The sequence below is a fragment of the Syngnathus scovelli genome, chromosome 20 (genome assembly GCF_024217435.2).
Source record: "Syngnathus scovelli strain Florida chromosome 20, RoL_Ssco_1.2, whole genome shotgun sequence".
Taxonomy (NCBI): Eukaryota; Metazoa; Chordata; class Actinopteri; order Syngnathiformes; family Syngnathidae; genus Syngnathus; species Syngnathus scovelli.
The window spans coordinates 5,375,622-5,395,000 of record NC_090866.1 but is presented as its reverse complement, the minus strand read 5'-3'; the positions used below and the strand labels follow the sequence as shown (position 1 = coordinate 5,395,000).

General features: G+C 44.3%; 1 protein-coding gene and 1 long non-coding RNA gene across 6 annotated transcripts in view; one reads left to right on the top strand and one right to left on the bottom strand.

The window, feature by feature from the left end:
- The window catches only part of LOC125989907 (uncharacterized), an 8,121-nt gene extending 4,804 nt beyond the window's left edge, over positions 1–3,317 (bottom strand). Inside the window, exons 1-2 of the long non-coding RNA XR_007488741.2 lie at positions 2,039–3,317; positions 1–1,957 (exon numbers count right to left, since the gene is read on the bottom strand). The exon at positions 1–1,957 is cut by the window's left edge and continues 4,804 nt beyond it. This is a non-coding gene — a long non-coding RNA (uncharacterized lncRNA). The remainder of the gene's footprint in view (positions 1,958–2,038) is intronic.
- LOC125989892 (MAM domain-containing glycosylphosphatidylinositol anchor protein 2) overlaps positions 1–19,370 on the top strand; it is an 83,355-nt gene extending 63,985 nt beyond the window's left edge. For 4 of the 5 annotated variants that reach the window (XM_068649133.1, XM_068649134.1, XM_068649135.1 and 1 more), the window contains 7 exons: positions 3,317–3,494; positions 7,275–7,295; positions 8,854–9,009; positions 9,507–9,668; positions 13,671–13,801; positions 14,003–14,099; positions 15,075–19,370. In XM_068649133.1, coding sequence (XP_068505234.1) covers positions 3,317–3,494; positions 7,275–7,295; positions 8,854–9,009; positions 9,507–9,668; positions 13,671–13,801; positions 14,003–14,099; positions 15,075–15,163 — 834 coding nt within the window. In that variant the 3' untranslated portion in view covers positions 15,164–19,370. The remainder of the gene's footprint in view (positions 1–3,316; positions 3,495–7,274; positions 7,296–8,853; positions 9,010–9,506; positions 9,669–13,670; positions 13,802–14,002; positions 14,100–15,074) is intronic. The other variant, XR_011085921.1, reaches the window with a different exon arrangement.
- Positions 19,371–19,379: the final 9 nt, after the last annotated feature.

Here is a 19,379-nt window from a genome sequence, read left to right as displayed (position 1 = left end):
CGCCTGCCGGGCCGCATTAATACGACGGATTTACAGGTTAGCACCAATGTGAGCCGACATCCAAGCGCCAGTTCAGATAAAAAGGTTTCCACGCTAAAAAAAAAGGGGACGCTGTGTTGCGCGTTTGCGGCAAACATTCCAAGTCCGTGTTTGTGTCGTCACGGTTTTTGTTCACCGTCAGCTCTCTCTTGAAAATTGCTAAGAAAATGATTTCACGCTTTCTCAAAGCCACTCACCACTGGTTTTGTCTGAGAAGTTGCCAGGCTCGACGCTTCCTTAAGCCGGTTCCGCTCACAGCTGCTCTCCGCCTTGTGCTAGCACGTGCGTTAATTCAGAAAATCTCATTAACATTTCAATTTTGTTTTGTTTTGTTTTGCATTCAAAGAGAACATCCCTAGTCCATTTAGTTCGGCCCAGAATTGGTGTTTGGAGCGAATAAATTCATTTCCACCTTATTCTCTTTGCATGTCAGGAGAGTCGACGGTGTGGCCATTATTTGTTTCCTGCCAGGCAAATCGTTCCCCTTCTCTTTCTTGAGAAAGGAGATTATTTGCTGCGGGCAAACTTTTTAGGCAGCAATTTAGCAAAACGAAAGCCGTTTTTTTATACGGGCAAGGATTTAATCTTGGTGTTGTTTTTAAACTAATAATTGTTCTTACTTGTTTAGAGACACTGTTGTTGAGACAATTGCCAAGCAAAACAGGCAAAGGAGTTACATTTCTCATAACGGCTCTCATCATTTTCTTGGCCTTTTTTTTTCTCCCTCCCTTTTGTATTGAATTGTTTTGTGATGTCTCCCGTGGCCTCAGAAGAGAGCTGCTGAGAGACAGTTTCGCTCAAGGCGGAAATGCAAGTCTGAAAAGGCAAGCTCTGGAATAAATCACAAACACATACTGTAGCGAGACACCTGTCAAATAGGTAACGCCCGGTCTCATTTGAAAATATTCCCACGAGCTGGAATTTGTTCCCACAAACAAATCTGGCAGGAGCAGGTCGCATCATGTGTCCCAAATTGATCTGTCAGCCCTGTTTGTGCACGTCGATCAATACCAGCTACACTAATTACGTGTCGGCAATCAACAGCGAACCGGCAGCCGCTGTCACATTACAATGCTTACGTTTTCCCACCGCTTGCATATTACAGCCATCAATTCTGGTGGTTTCCACCATAAAAAAAAATTTTCGCGCAGCCCAGCCACAATCAGATGACACTAAATCAATAGTTTGTCCAGAATGAGCGGTAATGGCGTGTGAACAAAAACCTTAATTGAGTCCGGGTGCTATGGATTCAGTGATCATTAATGTATCAAAACATAAAAATGCAAAAAAAAAAAAAAAAAAAAAGGTTTGGCTGTTTTTTGTTCTTTCTCAATTGCACAAGGTATGACAACTCTTAGATTCGATGGGTGTTTAATATTTTCATCCAATGTTCTGGAAGGCAACAGCAGTATTTGCATATTGGAAGAAAAATGAAAAAATAGCAATAAAAAAAGCCATGAATAAAATAAAATAAAAGCCTCAAGTAGCTGTTGGATACATTGCCTGCCTTCATCATGGGTGCCGTTGAAGGAATCCAGCTGTGTTCCTTTAATGAACTGGCAAGTGCTAAAGCCATGCTGAACAAAGAACCGTAGATGATACATTTTCAAAATTATTCCAGCGAGTCACACTACAAAGGAAATAACCCAAGGATGTGTTCAGTGGTCAATAGTCAGTAATATTTGTATCGTTTGACTTGATGTAGTTTTCACATCTGCCTCACCGTTTAGAGATCTGTTAGCTAGTTCAGTTCTATCAACAAGCCAATCGGAATGGGATCATGAATCTGAGCCGTCGTCGCAAGAAAATCGGCGGCACTCCTCGGGGACTACGTGAGGCGGGAGAACATCCCCGGGGAGCCGCTGCTACTTCTCATCAAGAGGAGTCTGCTGAGGTTGGTTGAGGCATCTGATAAAAGCTGAACAACAACAGAGCTCATCTGGCCTCAGCTTCCCTTGGGAGTAGCTAGAATGCAGAGCGAAAGGGACGCTTGGGTTACCTCACTCGTGTCTGCCGCTGAACCATTATCCCGCTATAAATGGCCTCGGGATGTCCAGCAGTTTGGCTCGCTCTTCCCGCTTTGTAGCTGCTGTAATTTGCCAATGAAATCAACATGGATGAACACGATGATAGTAATAAAGTGCCTAACTACCAACAGTTATGCACTAACCAGTCATAGTTAACAGTATTTAGCAGTCGTGTTTTTTTTTTTTTTTTAAATTACACAAGATAATGCCATAAAGTCAATGATTACTTGTGTCTGTCACCATGACTCAGTTTTATCTTGTTAGACAACATGTGAGTTGTGAGATTTCCATTGTCGATTTACTCACAAAATTAGCTCTAATGAAAAGCGTCTAATAGCGGAATATCCTCCAGACTCCAAGTAATTACTTCATTCAGAGCATTCGCGCCGCTATTCCATTGGATTTCCGGCCGAGCGGGACTGAGAAGGGCACGCATGCATCGCCTCTGTTTCGGATGCGGGAGTCGTCTCTGGTCTTTGTGCAGTGCTGCCCGCTTCGTTAAAGTTATTCTCAAGGATAAAACGAAGCTCGCTTACTCGCGTAACCTCCGCGGCCGCTACTGCGGCAAATCATTGTTTGTGCCTCTGCGAACCTCAGAGGAGAAGCCAGAGCTTAGCCATGTGATATACAGAATTCCATCAGTTACACGAGCTGTCCTTAGAAGCAGTGACTGCAGCCTTACCTGGATTGCAATCAGGCAGACGTGATACACCCTTGCTGATGAGCTCTGAAGTGAATTCAAAGGCTTGCGAGCTACTTGGAAAGTAAATGTGCTTAATGAGCAGTGAGCTGTCAACAGAAAATTGTTTTAGTTGTGTAGCATTTAATGTTGGAACTTGGCACGTCCCGACAAATGGGTAGAGACGAGGTTAATTGGTAGATGAGAGGGAACATCCTGCCGACGATTTTGAAAGAGATGCATATTTGCTCGGCTTGAATGTAAATACAGCGCCAGGGAAAAAAAAATGTCCTTTGTGATATTCATCCACTGCAGCTAAACTCAATGGAGTTAAGCTCACTTTATATTCTAAATTGTGAAAAATGGGATATTAAAAACGTAATTTGGAGAGCTGAACAAGCTTCAGGTTTCATAGTACTCCAAATCTGTTAGTTGGTAGCTGGTGCCAAACAAATTTGTGCTGTGAGATTTTTCTCCACTAAAAAAGAAAATACAGGTGGCTTGGTACACTTTCCAGTGGGACTCCGCTTTATTTTATTTTTTTATGACTTTTTGCTTGTCATCGTCACAGATGGGACAGCAGCGATGGTGGGAGCAGGAGATTCCCGTGAACTGGACGATCAACAAGGGAGAGCTCATCACCCATAACTTGACCGAGCTCATCAAACCCGAGTCCTACGAGGTGCGCCTTACCCCCATCACCCGTTTCGGAGAGGGCGACTCCACCGTGAGGATCGTCACCTACAGCGGTGAGTTTTCAATTTATTGGCGTCACATATCATTTGTACGCATTTGTATGTATGATATGCAAGAGAGTGGGCCGGGCGGGAAAAAGTGAACTCATTAAAATAATTAGAATTGCATCCAACATCGTCAGTCATCAGTAGACAGCTGGAAATCAGCTTGCTTGGCTCCTTTTCCCCGTTTGAGCCAAATGAATGTTGATCAAGCGACTCATCACTTCCTTCCGTCGTGACCTTTATCGCCGGCTTTCTTTGCACGAGAGCTCGGAAGCGCTTCAATACACTGTGTGAGTCTAATGTTTAGTTTGGGTCAAAGGAGCAAAGAGATCAGCAAGTGACTAAAGTTCCCCGTCATTCAAATTGAAATGACATTTTGAGAAGGTTTTGTCGCAAATTGGAGCCTGAGTTTTGTAGGATTTTGCATTAAAAGAAACGGTCACCAGTTATGAGAATAGTCCTGCTGAGATGGTTATCTCAAGTACACCGCATAAGTGAGAACACGCATACCGAGGTTTCTGTGTGCGCCCCGCTTCCCAAATTGTCGTCACTGGCTGAACTCAAGGAGATTGAACGCAATCAAAGAAGAATGAAGAGAATTGAGGCTAATTAGCACAGAGCAGAAGGAGCGGGAGCCCAGAAAGGAGGAAACAAAGATTTCTTCTTCTTTTATTTATCAAGTGAAAAGGAGGAAGAAGAAGAAGAAGAGAGCCTTCTCCTTCTGTGCGAATGGCCTGCCCGACGAGAGACCGGACTAATTATCACTCTAGGGCTGCTTCTGTTCTCCCACGCACGGCGTGGCGTCACGGGCTAATGTAGGTCTGAGATGAATGCACTCTTCTCGCTCAACTCGTCCCACAAGACGTGCCGACTGACACGGAGAAAACTCTTCTACATATTATTTTGCGTGTTTTTATTATTTTTCCTCACATTCTTCAGCAAAACCCGAGATGGTGTTTGTATTCTGTTGGAATGTGATCCCTCTACATATATGGAGTCTTCGAAGCGCGCCATTAAATATACATTGGTTACTTTTTTAAAATTCAGAATTCACTTTGCAAATATGGAAGCAGTATTTACATTTGGTAGACTGGACCACAACCGCAAGCCATACAAGATTCTGTCGGGTTGTGTAGATTCTCTGAGTTAGCGCCATAGTGAAGTTTTAGCACCGTGGCTTTTAGACTTCAACAAGCTCGTTAAAGGCTTTTTTTTTTTGGGCCGGGAGTTGGCTAGAAAAGAAAAGTAGTTACGGCGTCCCCAGCTGGAGCGTTGATGGATGGTTGTGTCACCGTCGCACAATGACTAACTCAGCACCTGCTCAGACGGCATCCTGGAAGGAGGAGTACATATTTAAGCCGTTTGTTTACACTGGGAAGGCTGCAGCACGAGGCGACGGCAGCTCAGCATAATGCTCACATACTCAAGATATGAAACACAGCAAGCCGAGCCTCATATGTCACCAAAAAAAAAGTCATCTATAGCCTGGTGAGTTTTTATGCCTTTTTTAGTCAATGAAGTAATTTATTTTGTATTGACTGTATTTGGAAAATGACTAATAACATCGTCAAATTCCTTTTTTTTTTTTTTTTTTTTAATATTAAAAGTGGTTCTTTTTTTTCCTTACTCCAGTCTATGACTAAAACATTTCAAATTCTTAATTAAAAAAAAAGACCGGTACAGCTAAAAAAGGTCATAGTGTCAGCGAAGGACATCAAGCCTTTATCTATTCCGAAGCCTGAAATGATTATTCCCTGTCGCGTCAACGTTTCTGCCATCATAAAATACCGGTAAAGACAAATTAATGACATGCTCTCGCCAACCAATCATCAAAAAAAATTTTTTTTTTCTTAAGGTCACCGCTCCGATATATTTTCAGAGAGCAAACACTTGAGTGCACACAGCAGTAAATTAAACACACACATACACCTTGGGCGCCGTTTGTGTGATGTCATTATGAGCGGACGTGTTTATTATCGAGAAGTATGCGCAGTCACCGTTTAATGACGTCGTAATGAAAGAGGATTGTTAAAAATGCTTTCTGGCAAGCTTTTGCATGTAGCGTTAGCTCTTTACCAGCCAAAGAACCTCATTTGATTCACTAATAGTGCACTGGAGGATCATTGTGTGCTTGGACTGCAAGAACTACTGTCACAATTGTAGTTCTGAGCTCATTTATCTCGGCCAAAGTAAGACCCAAGAGTACTTCTAAAAGGCCGGCAACGATTAGGGTGGAGTCTCAACAATAAGTAAATAAATACAATGGAAAAGATAATTAGAAATATGTTTTGAGTTACATATACCAAGGCAGCACTGATTTATTATTTACTTTCGGCACCGGTTGAGTCAAGCGACGAGTTTTTGGGTATCACAGTTTTTTTTCTGATCGTCTTGCCGCAGCGTGCGAAAAGTGCCGCGAAACATTTGCGTTGGCGAGCGTCTCCATTTCATCATCAGTCATCGCGTGAGGCTCTTAGTCCTCCATTTTAAACAACGCATAGTGTGAAATAGTTGCATCAACAGTCCCGTTTGTTTTCACTTTCCCTGCATCAAATTGCAAGTTAAATCCCATTTGTGGGTGTACGCAAAGTTGCCGCCAAGTTGCCGCTGGGCTCTCTTGGCTTGATTTCTTCGGTGGGAGAAGACGCATTGCTTGAGCAGACACATTCGCGCGGATCATACCAAATAGCCAGCGAGCCGCAGGTAGCGACAACAACAAGAGAATAAATAATAATACGTGACAACAAAACATATTATCTGTGAGCAGCGGCACAGAGGGGAGAAGGGAGGAAGGGTGCACCGGGAAAGAAGGCCCGAGGCTCTTAGTGGTCATTTAATATATTTGTTTTGCGGCGCCTTTGCACACACTCGCTATGCTGCAGTGCTATTCATTCTGCACAGTCCGCTGTGGTTTGGATTGGCAGCATAAAAGATTATTAAAGCATTTAGAAGGCAAGCGCACGCCCACAGTTGCGGCACTCGCCGGACACTTCATTAGGTACAGTAGCTCAGCATCCACTCCGTATCTCGATGGGCGTAAGGACAACTTTTCCTTTGTGGGGGTGATTTGTTATTACCGGCTTTAATTGTTTGGATTCTAATCAATCCCCAGCCCTCCCTCTTTTCCTTTCGCGGCAGGGGAGCGTCCATAAATCATGCGGCTACGTAGTTTTGCGCTCGAGCTGCTGCATCACATCTATTTGGCCAGTCAGCCATCGATCATTGGAAAATGCTCATGAATCTTCCTGGCAGGTTAAACGCTGTTTACCCTGCTTGGAAAACACGTTTTTTTTTTTGTTTTTTTTTTAAGTGCAGAAAAAACAACTGGTTGTAGAAGTCTCCACCTTTCAAACGGTGCCCTTAAAATGGCCGCCAAAGTTATTTACTGTGGGGTCAGAAAGAACGAGCGAGGAATTGAATGTGTTTAGCGAACACAATGTCGAATCATTTTGATGTTCTAGCAGATGTATGAAATGGGCTTAGTGCTCTAAATGGGAGTCACCTTGAGCTAAAAGCATTTCTCAGGAAGAAAAATCCTATTAAAGTTGTCCAAAGTGGCAGACAGACATTTTTCCCTCATTGGAAACACAATAACTTAGAAATGCCCCAACTTATTGTGTAAAGTCAAAAAACATAAAAGCAATTACGTCACTGTAATGCCCTTGCATGTCCCCCGGCGGATGTTACAAAATGTGGAAGACCTTACACATATGTAACACGCCCACTACAGTCCATGAAGTCATCACATTGACGCTTTCCTAATGCCTCTTTTGCTTCTGTCTTCTGCAGCTCCCATCAACCCTCACCTAAGTAAGTATGAAGTCTCACCCATTATCACCCGCACATAGCAATCACGCACCCAAAACATTTCCTGCCAGCCATATATATTGACGGGAATGCTGCCAGGTGATTTGTATGTGTGAGTGTTTACTCCCACTTAATGGCGTTCCTCATTGTTGCTCTCAACTTTACAAAAACGCACACTTAAAGTGATTGAGAGAGTGGAGCTGCACCGCACTGCTGGGAATATTTATTCATATTTATATGGGCTCTTTTATTTTTCCAGACAAGAAATGACAAACACGTTTAATCACTATAGAATTCCCCGAAGTTATCTCCGTCAGTTCAAGTCCCACTCAGAATGTGAACAGCTGTCTGGTTATGTGTTTTCACTAAACACATTCTGCTTTTTACTAAACTAACAAATTTAACATCTCGCAGTCTACGTGAAAAAAAAAAGAACTACTTCCTGTTTCATTTTTCTTCTTTCAAATCTCAATCTAACTCATCCTGGCTTTGAGGTGGCGTTTCTAGCTTTACGTACAAATGATGTTCGGAAAATGGATGGAGGAGCATCCGTAATCATCTAATCCAAACAAGAACCCTCCTGGGGCCAGAGCTTTATTTTAAAAAACAGCGCACCCACCCTCGAGCAGGTGAGAGGTTCCGGCATCCTCCTGACCAGGCGCTCGACCACTTTCGGCTCGCTCTTCCTTTCGCCCCCGCAACTCACCTGACTAGCGTCTGCCCACGCCGCTTGGCTCAAGGTCGGAACTAAGCAAATGGTTGGCAGCTATGTTTTTAATACATCAATGAATATTTAGCATATAAATTCAGCGGCTGGAATATCCAGCCGCTGAATGTTAAATGCTGCTTCTTTTGAGGGTACCGCCGGGCAACGGCGTGTCCTCCGCTTGGCCGTTTACCGTTGTTACCGTTACCCACAGCTACTAAATTCAAGCTATGCAGATTTACAGAGTTGCCAATGGAAAAGTCCTATCTTGGGTATGCGTGGCCAGCTTTAACATCACATTTCCATTAAAATTATTTGACTTCATTGATTCTTAAATTAACTTTCTATTTTATGTGATTCTGTATTTTTCCCCTCCCTCTCTTTGAGTAATGTGCACAAACTTGTGGCCAACAATGAGGCACTCTAAAGCTCCCTAGTATTTGAAATCAATTTAAACAAGAACTGCACTTACATAATTGGAAGCTGTGTGCTTGTGACTGAGTACAATCCATCATGATTTCTGTGTAGTCGTACACACATACACACACACACATACACACGCACATATGAATACAGTCCAAGTCATGTGGCGTCTTTGTGGTGCGGCAAACCAAGCCGCAGCGGCAAATCCCTCCATTGTGAGCGCTTCGTTCTCAAGGAAAGCCACCCACGTGAGCTTGCCAACGTCGCAGTCAGCCCAAGTTCACGTCTTAATTTAAAAATCTGTTCATTACATCGGGTGGCATAATTAGGGCTTTGCTGTTGCAGATCCCCCTGAGACACACACATACTGGCCGCAGGTCTCATGAATATACACTACACACACACTGACTGTATGTTTGTAACTCTCGTCAGGAGAGTTCCACTGCAGCTTCGAGGAGGAGCCCATCTGCATGTTCACCCAAGACAAGAACGATGACTTTGATTGGACGCGGCACAGCGCTGCCACCCGCGACACCAAGTACACACCCAACACGGGGCCCAGCGGCGACCGCGCCGGCTCCAAGCAGGGTGAGCATAACCTCTGCCACCCAAACTAGCTTTGCTGCCATTTTTGTTTGGATTTCTAAAATATTCACAATATAAATATTCCGCTTTAGCATGCGGCGTGTTCATCATCAGGTATTCAACAGTGGAGTCGCAAAATGGAGGATATGAGGTAACGTATCCATGACGGGACTTTGAAATTCTGCGCAACTCCAGCAGCAGCCGAAGCAGTAAATAATGCATTGGCTCTAATCACCTAATGGTCTCAAAATGTCCAGCTTTTCATTACTGGTCCCTGTTCCTCTTTGAGAATAATTATCTGAGATTCAGCCCAGAGAGATATTCCATTTTTGGCTGTCGGGGGTGGGAGCTGCTGGCTAGCCTCAATTGGCTGTTGTCATGGCTGCCTGTGATCGATAATGGCAGCAAACTCGCAAACATTTCTAACAGAGGCTCTCGTTACAGGAAAGATGAGAGAAGTATTTGTCTTAATTCTGAGTTTGCTCTGTTGCTCTTCGAAGGTTTCTACATGTACATCGAAACGTCCAGGCCAAGGAAGGAAGGGGATCAGGCGCGCCTGGTCAGTCCGTATTTCAACATTGCCCCCAAGAGCCCCTACGGCATCAGCAACCCGCCGGCCTACTGCTTCGGCTTCTTCTACCACATGTATGGGAAACACATAGGTAAGAGAACACGCCTCCCATATGAATATTCCAAAGTGTCCCTGACCGGCCTATCGTATGTGGTAGCCAGCTTCACGGCTCCTCGCACCTTAATTATCATTCCGGTGTGTATAAACACAATTAATGAGGAAACGGCACAGCGAACGTTATTCACCATGTGTGGGCCGTCACGGCGGCCTTGAGGGGTGAATTGACGGATGAATGCACTTGAACCTGAAGCGATCCGCCACCTGCGCATCTCGCACAATAGCGTGCGCCCGTATCCCGGTCTCTGTTGTGATGGAGCGATTGTTTGTTTGATGAAAGACTCGTGAGGGGGAGGGGGTTTGCCTTCTTGCGGGCAACGGCGTTTTTCTCATCGCTTTGCCATCCACTCAAGGCAGCTGTTAAGAGGATTTTTGTGTGGCTGTCGGGTTGTGCCGGCTCAAGATATTTTACTGGATATCTCTGGTTTGCACAACCTTTCAAAAGTGGGCGCTCAACCCCCCCAATGTAGATAACAACCTTGTACGAACAATTTGAAGGTGGCAAAGTTGTCGAGGGAGCATTCTTCCGGCTTTTTGTCAGCCCCTCGAACTTGGTCCGCCAGGGCCCCGATCAGCCCACCACAAACACTGTGGTGTTTGGATGCGCGTGTGTGTGTGTTTTTGTGTGTGCGAGTGAGACTAGATCATACATAGAACAGAATTTTAATAATCAAATACAATGCTGAAAAATTATCACGTATGTCCCAATGCAGGCTCATATACAGCAAAATCCAACATATACTGTATATATATATATATATATATATATATATATATATATATATATATATATATATATATATATATATATATATATATATGCAGTGATTCGTTTAAGGATTTCACTTAACAGTACTCGGGTTGTAACATTTGGGTGCCCCCACCCCCCTCCCCCCCAGGTTCTACGCGAGCTTCCTCCCGAGATGTAGTAGCTTTACGGTGTATTTTACACCAAGCAATAAAAATGTAAAACCTCCCCAGAGCTTAAGGCGCGGACTAGCCGGGATGCAAGTACAATGGCGGGGAAAGGATTGACATTATTACCGCAGCCAGTTTAAGCCAGTGAGCACCTCTCATAACCGCTCGCAGCTTTGCGCAGATTACAGGTGTAATCATGCATTATGTGTCTTGTGATGGTTCAGTCAGGAAGGGGGGGGGGGGGGGGGGGGGGGTGTAGAAAACCTTTTCCCAGTTCAGTGTCTCCTGCACCACTGTTGGCTTGGCCTTTGTTCATCAATGCCAAAGCCACCAGGTGTTTTTATCAACACACGGGACGGCTTTTTGCACCGATGCTGTTGGTGTTGCCGAGTTACAGACCATCACCTCTGACATTTCTAGGCCTAACAAACCAGAAAATTAAGTCTTGTCAGTTCATTTTCAAGTCAGTTTCATGTGGAAAACCGGTCCATGGGGGAAATTACCGGACTGGGAACGGCGGTCAACTCTTAAAAGGTTAACTTGCGTTACGACTTGTGCAGGAAATGAACTTGAGCTTATCAGGTATGCTTTTGTAAAATTAATATGAAAAATGGAAAAAAACACGGCACCTGTAACAACGGCACAGGATACAGCGGGGGAGCTTTGTTGTGAACTGCTGGGCTGACGTCTGCGCTCCTCTCCCTCGATAAGACGCTGGCAGCAAGCATTTGGCAGCGTTTTGCTCCGTAGTCTGGAGAGACGCGAACGGCATCACTGCCATCACCACCCTGCACCTGTTTCACTTCCCCCCACCTTCTGTTCCACGTACAAGTGACTCCTCACCCACGAGTTCCACGGCCATCAATAGTACAAAACGGCGTTCCGAAATCTCAGGTTACTTCCTTTGTCCGGCTGACCTTAGGCGTAAGGACAGGTGCAAGTATGGAGGTCAAAGGTCCGGAGTGAACATCTGGAAAGTTGTAAGGAAGGGCTTGGAAAGAGAGAAGGCAGCTCCTCCGGGCCCCCTGCCGAGGATGAGTAGGCCGTGACATTTCCAATTTGCTCAAATTGATCACCAGCCAGATTCTCGCTCGCCTGCCTGCCCGCTTTGCTCGTCTGTGGCGAAGCCCGTGCCCGGACTGCGCCGTGTTATGATGAATGGGCTAAATGTCAAGGACGTGAAACCCGGCTCAGATCTTCTGTGGCCACGCTCCATTTCGTACTCGCTTCTCAGGTCGGGAAAGAGGTTCTTGGCATGATAGGTGTGAGATAACCCCCATCCTGCAGACTTAGATGTGAAAAAGCTTTGTGCAACTGCAGAGTTGTGGCTTCAATTATTGGCATCTGTGCAAGACTGCCACTTCATGACTGGTCTTTGCCAAAGAGAACAAAGACTGGGCCAGACCATCTGGGAAATGGTTCCCCAGACAGATGAAACCAAAATAAAGCATTATTTACAGCAACAAGATGGAGCACGCTGGCCTATCCATAACGTCCTAGTAGCTTTGAAAAAAAATAAACATAACATTACAAAGTTGAAGAGCAAAATGCGCACTGCAGTACAACTGGATTTGGGTGTGCATGAACACAAAAACGATTTCAACCGATCAGATGATGACATGACTGAACACGTATTTTTATGCTGCCGCAGAAAGTAGCGTGCCATTCATAACCTCCAAACTGCTCATGTCCAGACTGTCATAAACCGAGTCCTAGTCTACTCTGTAGCTGTGTCGCTATGAAATTTTTAGATGCTATTTGGGGTCGTGCGGTTGACTCAATTTGCGGCTTGGCAGCGCTCCAGGTCGCAACACTGCTGATGAAAGGCGAGTCAGGAAAGCTCGGAAAGAAACTCCTCTATCGTTAGCTGGCGGGGCGGCTTACCTGAGATTAGGGTCATGCTTCGTTTAGCTCGGCGCACATCAAAGTTGGCCCGTGGGCCGTGGTGCCCGTGCCCGCGTGGCTTGATGGGATTAAGCCTGTGGCGAAGCGGAGGAGAGGTCTGACCTCAACCAACAGCCAGGACGGAAGCAAGGAGGGTGGTACCTCTGTGATCAAGACCCAGGAACGTATAGTAGAACGTTGCCAGGTTCTGCCGTCATGCCGCGCTCTCTCTCCGACTTGTCAGAGACAAAAGTGAACTCGCGCAATCAGAGCGCTTTCAGTGCGGGCTAATGCGGTTGCATTCAGTGTCGTCATTGCCGATCAAAGCCCGGCGCCAGACGAGGTCTCGCTGAAGGGACGGCGTGTTCAGCCGGCGTCTTAGCCAGACAATATCCTAGTGTGATTTTTTTTTTTTTGTCATCCTTTCTGACTCACAGGAATCTGCTCCAATAATACACATCCTGAACTCAGAGACAGACTTGAGAGACTGACAATCAGGCGAGCTTAGCAAAGTCTAAACATGCCGGCTTGTGTCAGAGCACGCCTGACTGACTGACATTTCACGGAAAGCCGGTGATGCCGTATCGTGACAAGTGTTGCACTGTGTCAAATGTATCATGAGTCAACGTTTAAGCTTTGTATTAATTTATCTAAGAAGTTTGTCTGAAAGGCAGAGACAGTGGCATACTGGCCTTGTGTCACTAGTTGTGCAATAAGTTAATTTCAGGTTCTTTTTAAAAACTTTTAACATTGTGATAATTTCATGAGGTGGGGAATAATTTATGTGAGCACTGAGAGCTCTGACTTAAAAATGTATCACTAGGCAGATCTCGAGTTTGACCTTCTCGACTGGGCTTTGAATGTCGGTATGAATTGAAAATGCATGCGTGACAAAGGTGACTATCTGAGCAAAATGAAAATACGTAAAAGGTCTGAAAGGCCGGTAGGCGCTGCTGAAGAATGTTAGTGCCATTAATGAGCCTAGAAGCCATATCATTGTCTAGTCAGGATTTAACAGCTCTGATTGTTGTTGTTGTTTGTGTGGTAGACATCTGTTCAAAACACTTGCCGTGACTCGAATTCAAACAAGATGGTTAACTGTTGTGATATAAAACAATAAATTGTCACATTGTTCATGACTTATAAGAACACTTCCTCCCCCCACCCCCACCAGGGACGCTAAACGCCTTATTGAAGCAAAAAGGCCTGACCAGCTCAGATGGGCCTGTGTGGTCGCTAAGCGGTAACCAAGGGGAGCGCTGGAAGCAGGCCAAAGTCAGCGTCCATCCGACAGCATCATTTCAAGTAAAAACTTTTTCTGCCATTTTATTAAATACCTTTTACACACCTCAGTTGATTTAAAAAAATAAGTGACAGAACAAATCATTAAAGACTATCACACTTGCGCTAACTACCCAGGCTACACTTAGCTCCTCCCTGTATGACTCAAGAGGTTTGTCGACACTCACCGCGTTACATTTCAGTTCCACACTTGAATTTTTCCAGGTGGTACTCGAGGGAATCCGAGGACCAGGCATCGAGGGCGACATCGCCATCGATGATGTCACGTTGGAGGAAGGGGAGTGTCGAGACCCCCCGCCCAGTGAGTTGCGCCAACCGACCCTCCGTAAATATACCAAAACATCTCCAAGTGTCTCAAACATTTGTCAGCCTTCATCTGGCATCGAAGTTGGGAGAAAAATTAGCCGGTTGCTGCAGCAACAGTGTTCTGATCATATAAAGGACGGCCGCGAAGGCAGAGCGGGGGGACAATATGAACGAATGGACTTGAAAAAAAAAAAAAAAAAGAAGTAGGGCACAGAAAATGGTCTGAAATTGAAGAGGTAATCTGGGGCAGGCAGAAGTGATGCCGTTGGTTTGATTGAATCTTGCTTCCTTCTGCTCTGAGGAGCTTTCTCTCCAGAAACATCTCAACCCCTCACATGGCCCGTTTAACAATTCATGGAAAAATGAGGCTACTCGTCTCGTTTCATCATTGTGGGAGAAATCAGTTTGCAATTTCGAGTCAACGCGGCGTATTTATTTTATGATCTATCATTATTAAAGGTATTTCTTTATAAATTCACTCCGGGGCCGCGGTGAGCGGTCGTCAGCCCTCGGGACGTGGGGCGACGACACCATGAATTATAAAATTCAATCTGGCATGATGAATCTTACATGACTCGACGTGAGGTAAAGGAGAAGAACGTTAGCGGAATGGCTAATGCGCTCTGACAGAACGTGACTTGCGGCTGATGCTGTTAATGGAGAATAGGTAGGGGCGACCTGACGGGGCGGGGGGTTCATCTTGCCTGAAGGGGATCGTCGCAAGATCAATGCCACCTGTGCGCCAAATGCAAAAGTCCATTCAAGGGCCATGTGAGGGGTTGAGATGTTTCTGGAGAGAAAGCTCCTCGGAGCAGAAGGAAGCAAGATTCAATCAAACCAACGGCATCACTTCTGCTTTTGCTTGCAGGTTGTCAACCCAAAAAAACGGCTTCTTGGATTTTCTTGGAACATGTAAAGTTCCAAATTCATCTGTTGATAAACCATGACAGAAATGTTTTTCCCCTTACAGACCTCAGTGCCGTTGCTCAGTCTACATCCCTGCATATATGGCTGCTGTGCGTCACCGTGGCGATGACCCTCTTGGGAGCCCAGAGGTGACCCCTCTGGCCGTCGTCTCAGAAGTCGACCTTCTGACCCGCCGTCTGTGAGCTGTACCCTCGGCATCCCGTCACCAAAGATTCACGCATCACGAAAGCGGCGATGGTCCCCCCCTCCCCATCCAACCAGGTGGATCGCATAGGGACAGAAATGAAGACATCAAACTGTGAATTAAGAAAAAAAATCGGAAGAAAAGTAATAATAGAGATGTGCTAATTTTTTTAAAACAAAAAAAAATTGACAGTGCAGCGCTCCTCGGTGCGGGACTCTCTTGACGAGCACAAAGGGTAAACTTTGGCGGTGCATCGAAGGAGGGGCGGTTTGTAAAGCACAAAAACAATTTTATGAAGTTATACGGAAAAAAAAAATATATATATATATATATATATATCTTTGCAAGGTGGCAGAATATAAATGCTGCTGACATTTTGAAGGGGGGAAATTGAATCAGACCTTTCTCTGTGTATCTTTATCTTCATTTTCCTCGCACCAGATGCCAATCGCTTGATTTTTTTTTTTCTTTCCCCACCGGCCTCCTTTTCGTTCTTTTAGCTGCTTGGTGCTCTTCTGAAGAAAATCAAGACCTCTGGCAACATTTTGTTCTGTCTACTTTAAGATTCCCCCCCATGGCTGCCTATGTACTTTTTACACTGTGCCCATATGTCCAAGTGGCCAACCGATGGTACAATGGCAGAACAAAAAGGAAAATCGGCAAATAGACAGCTAGACTACAGGGCGGCGGGTGAAGACAAAAAAAAAAGCAAAAGGTCGACAAGTCCAGGACATGATTGATTACGGGACGACGGTCCGATGAGCGAGGCCTGACAGAGTCAAGTTGGTCCGCCGGAGACAAAGAAGAAGCCACTTTTCTTTCTGCCATGAAACAAAGTGCCTTCAAGATTACAACGCGGAATCTCGAGCCCGGCTGTCGCGCAACATCGAACACACATGTCCACTCTTCGTCTGATGGGCTATTTTCTACACGCGTCTCTTTTTTGCCCCCCCCCCCCTCCCTCTCTCCCCTTCTCCCATCCCCACACAAGTGCTGATGGGGTATCAGGTCTTGTAGGCTAAGAACCATTTGATAGACCGCAGGCTTGGGAACTAAACAAGAAAATGCAGGCGCTGGATATTTTTTCGATGGATAAAGACAGTCCTTGCTTGGATTGACTACCCAACTGAGGTAGCCTTTTTTAAAAAAATAAATAATCCAAAATCAGAGGGACTTTGAGCGAACTGCTCCTCTCCGCCGCCATTTCTACGACAAGGCTACCAGAACACGAAAAAAATCTGAATAATAATGATAATAATGTTGATAATAGTCATGATATTTTATTACTCAAGCGAGAATGTTTCTCCGCTTTTACAGAAACTGTGAAAATTTGACTGTGGACGATCTACCTGAGACCATAACCTTAACCAGCGGGGGGGTGTTTAAGAAATGTATTGTAAAAAAAAAAAAAAAAAACAACAAAGAAAATGACAAATTTTCTGTTCATCGTTGTTTATGACAAATGCTTTGAGGACTTGTCTTGTTTTTTTCCCCCCCTTCTCTTTCGTGTCTCTTGCATTTCCAAGCGGATGGAAGCGTAACAAATGATGCCGATCCTGTACGTTGTATAACTTGTAAATGTTAAAGAATCTCTAAGGTAGAGGTTTATGAACAGTGTTTTATGTTGGGATCAGGGAAGCACAACATTTTTTTTTTTTTTTTTAAATATTTCTCCGCACAAACCTGCATTTATTAGGAGTTCATGCCACAAGTTTTTTTTAAGTTTAGAAAATTGTTCATTCAGCCTAGGCCTAAGCAAGTTTTATTTGGCATCGCGGGTCCTCGGTTGACAATGGCGGCTCCCTATCTTAAATTTTTCACCAACATGTGGTAGTTACCCATGCTTAATATTTTTATTAAAAACACTTTTAGGTGCCAAATGTCCAACAATTAAAAAAATAGTAAGTATAAAGGTAACTAGGTCACATTTGTGCCCCTTTTGTAACCTCAAAAAGTGTGCCGGATCATTGTAAGCCGAAGACCCCTGCCTGTACTTCGTTTCCTGACGCCATCTTTTTTTTTCCAGGTTTGTCATGGCGATCTGCAACTCCAAATTGTGTCCAGTAAATTCTCACTGAATGGCATTCGAGGTGGCCGATTGTATGTGTGTTGAGCAAATGTAACGCAGCAGAAGCTCGAATTTGCTGAGTCATAGCACAGCAAGAACCTGATATGATGATAAATATCCTGAGCAAAACAGAGCAGAGTGATGGGCATCCTTCTGTTGTTATTTAGTCACAGTGATGGTATTCATGTTCATAATTTGAAATCTTTTAGACGTACTGCCAAAAGCTTGTTGTTGGAATACAAGTCCATGTTTGTGAAATGCTCATCGACTCAAGTGGTAGTTTCAACATCACTTGGGTTTTGCCATTTATGTCAAATGCTCACTTTTTTTTTTTTCCTCCTCAACCAGGGAGAGCGGTACAGTGTTTTGCCTGAGCCCGCGGCATTTCATCCACTACGTGCTGCTCGGCTTACAAAACAACGACCGGATGACAGCAAAACAAAAACAAAAAACAAGACGCTTCATAATGCATCTTTAGAATCCACACCAACGCTGAACGTTGTCGATGAGCTCTTGGGGTCAGGTGCGTGCACCGGTCGCGATATAAAGTGGAAATTGCTTTTTTTTCTTTTTTTTCTTCTTGTTGCCCTGCAGAAAATTGATTTTGTGTTGCACGGTTGCCATCTGGTTGGTGGGCGGAGGGATGCGCTCCTGCAGACAGGAATAGTGCTTTCCTCGCGAAGGCGCTTCGTTCGGCACGCTTTGCTCGTTTCCTCAGCGCGAGATAATTTGGACGAGTTAATTAAATATTAGGGCTATTGACGGTGAAGGGAACGAATAAGGACGCCGTGCCATTTAACATTCTCTCAGAGTTTTGGCTTTGATGAATTAATAATCATAATTTTGTTAGGAGAGCTACTTGGTGCTTATGCTATCATTATGATATCAAGTTTTGGAGGCAAACTAAAGCCAAAAGTCAAATTAAAGCTTCCCCTAGAAAGGGCCGCACTTCAAAAATGTCTGAATTTAGCATCATTCCTGCTTCCGAGAGCGACATTGTTAAAATATGAGCTCTGGAATTGGGCCAAGATGGCTACTTCCCTTCCAATGTGGTCCTGGACTTTTTTGCGCATCCTGTCTTGACAGACGTCCATCGAATTTCCGGTCGATTGGTGAAATTTGCCAAGGGCTATTTTTGTTCTTTCTAACTTTCCAGGGGACTTGATTGATGGCGAGGCCTAAAAGTCATCAAAGTTTGACGACATTCCTCCACTTGCAGTACACTCTAAAAACAGTTGCGTCAAAAATAACCCAATATTGGCTGAAAAAAGGGTTTGGTTTGGTTTAAATAAATAAAAAAGTTGGGGCAGTCCCTTTTTAACCCAGATTTGGTTATTTTTGACCTGACTGTTTTTAGAGAGGAGATGGTGTCGATAAAAAGTAGTAGTAAATCTAAGTAAGTATATTTAAATAATACAAATGCTAATTAGACGAAAAGTCCGTGAAGCTTGAAACGCCATTAAACGTCATAAATGGGTCAAATCTTTATATTGAATAGCCTAATCCGCTTTGAGGAGGAAAAAAGAGATATTAGCCCGATTCTTAGCATTTCATTCTGAGCGAGGGACTCGAAAAGGGAACAGTGCCAACATTTCCCTCGTTTCCTAATCAACCTCAAAAAGGGCTGAGCCAAGCTGTGCCATTGATTATGCTACTTTTTTTTCCCGCCCAGCCTCTCAGTGTAACTATCCACTCGTGTGCTATAATTGCATCTGGTATCCAACAATTATCACCCACGCTCGAGTGTTGCATTCGACAGAATTAGCCATCACTGTGATTTATTTATTTTTTTCTTGGTGGTTGTTTTTTTTTTTTTTTTTTTTTGCAGAAAAGTCTTCAACGCAAGGATGCTCTTGGCCATGCGGAATATATCAAATAAATTTGGTGTGTCTCAGTTGTGCTTCTTATTCATCTTGTTTCAGTGCCGACACACTGTAATATCCAATTATCATTCTTTTCTGTTTTTTGCTCAGTATTTATACGATAGGGCTTATTTTCCACCGCGTTCCTTTGAACTCATCACCCTTTTTAGTGCCATACCTGCAACTAATGAAAGAAAATAAAGAAATCAAATGTTTGATATGCTATGTGGGATG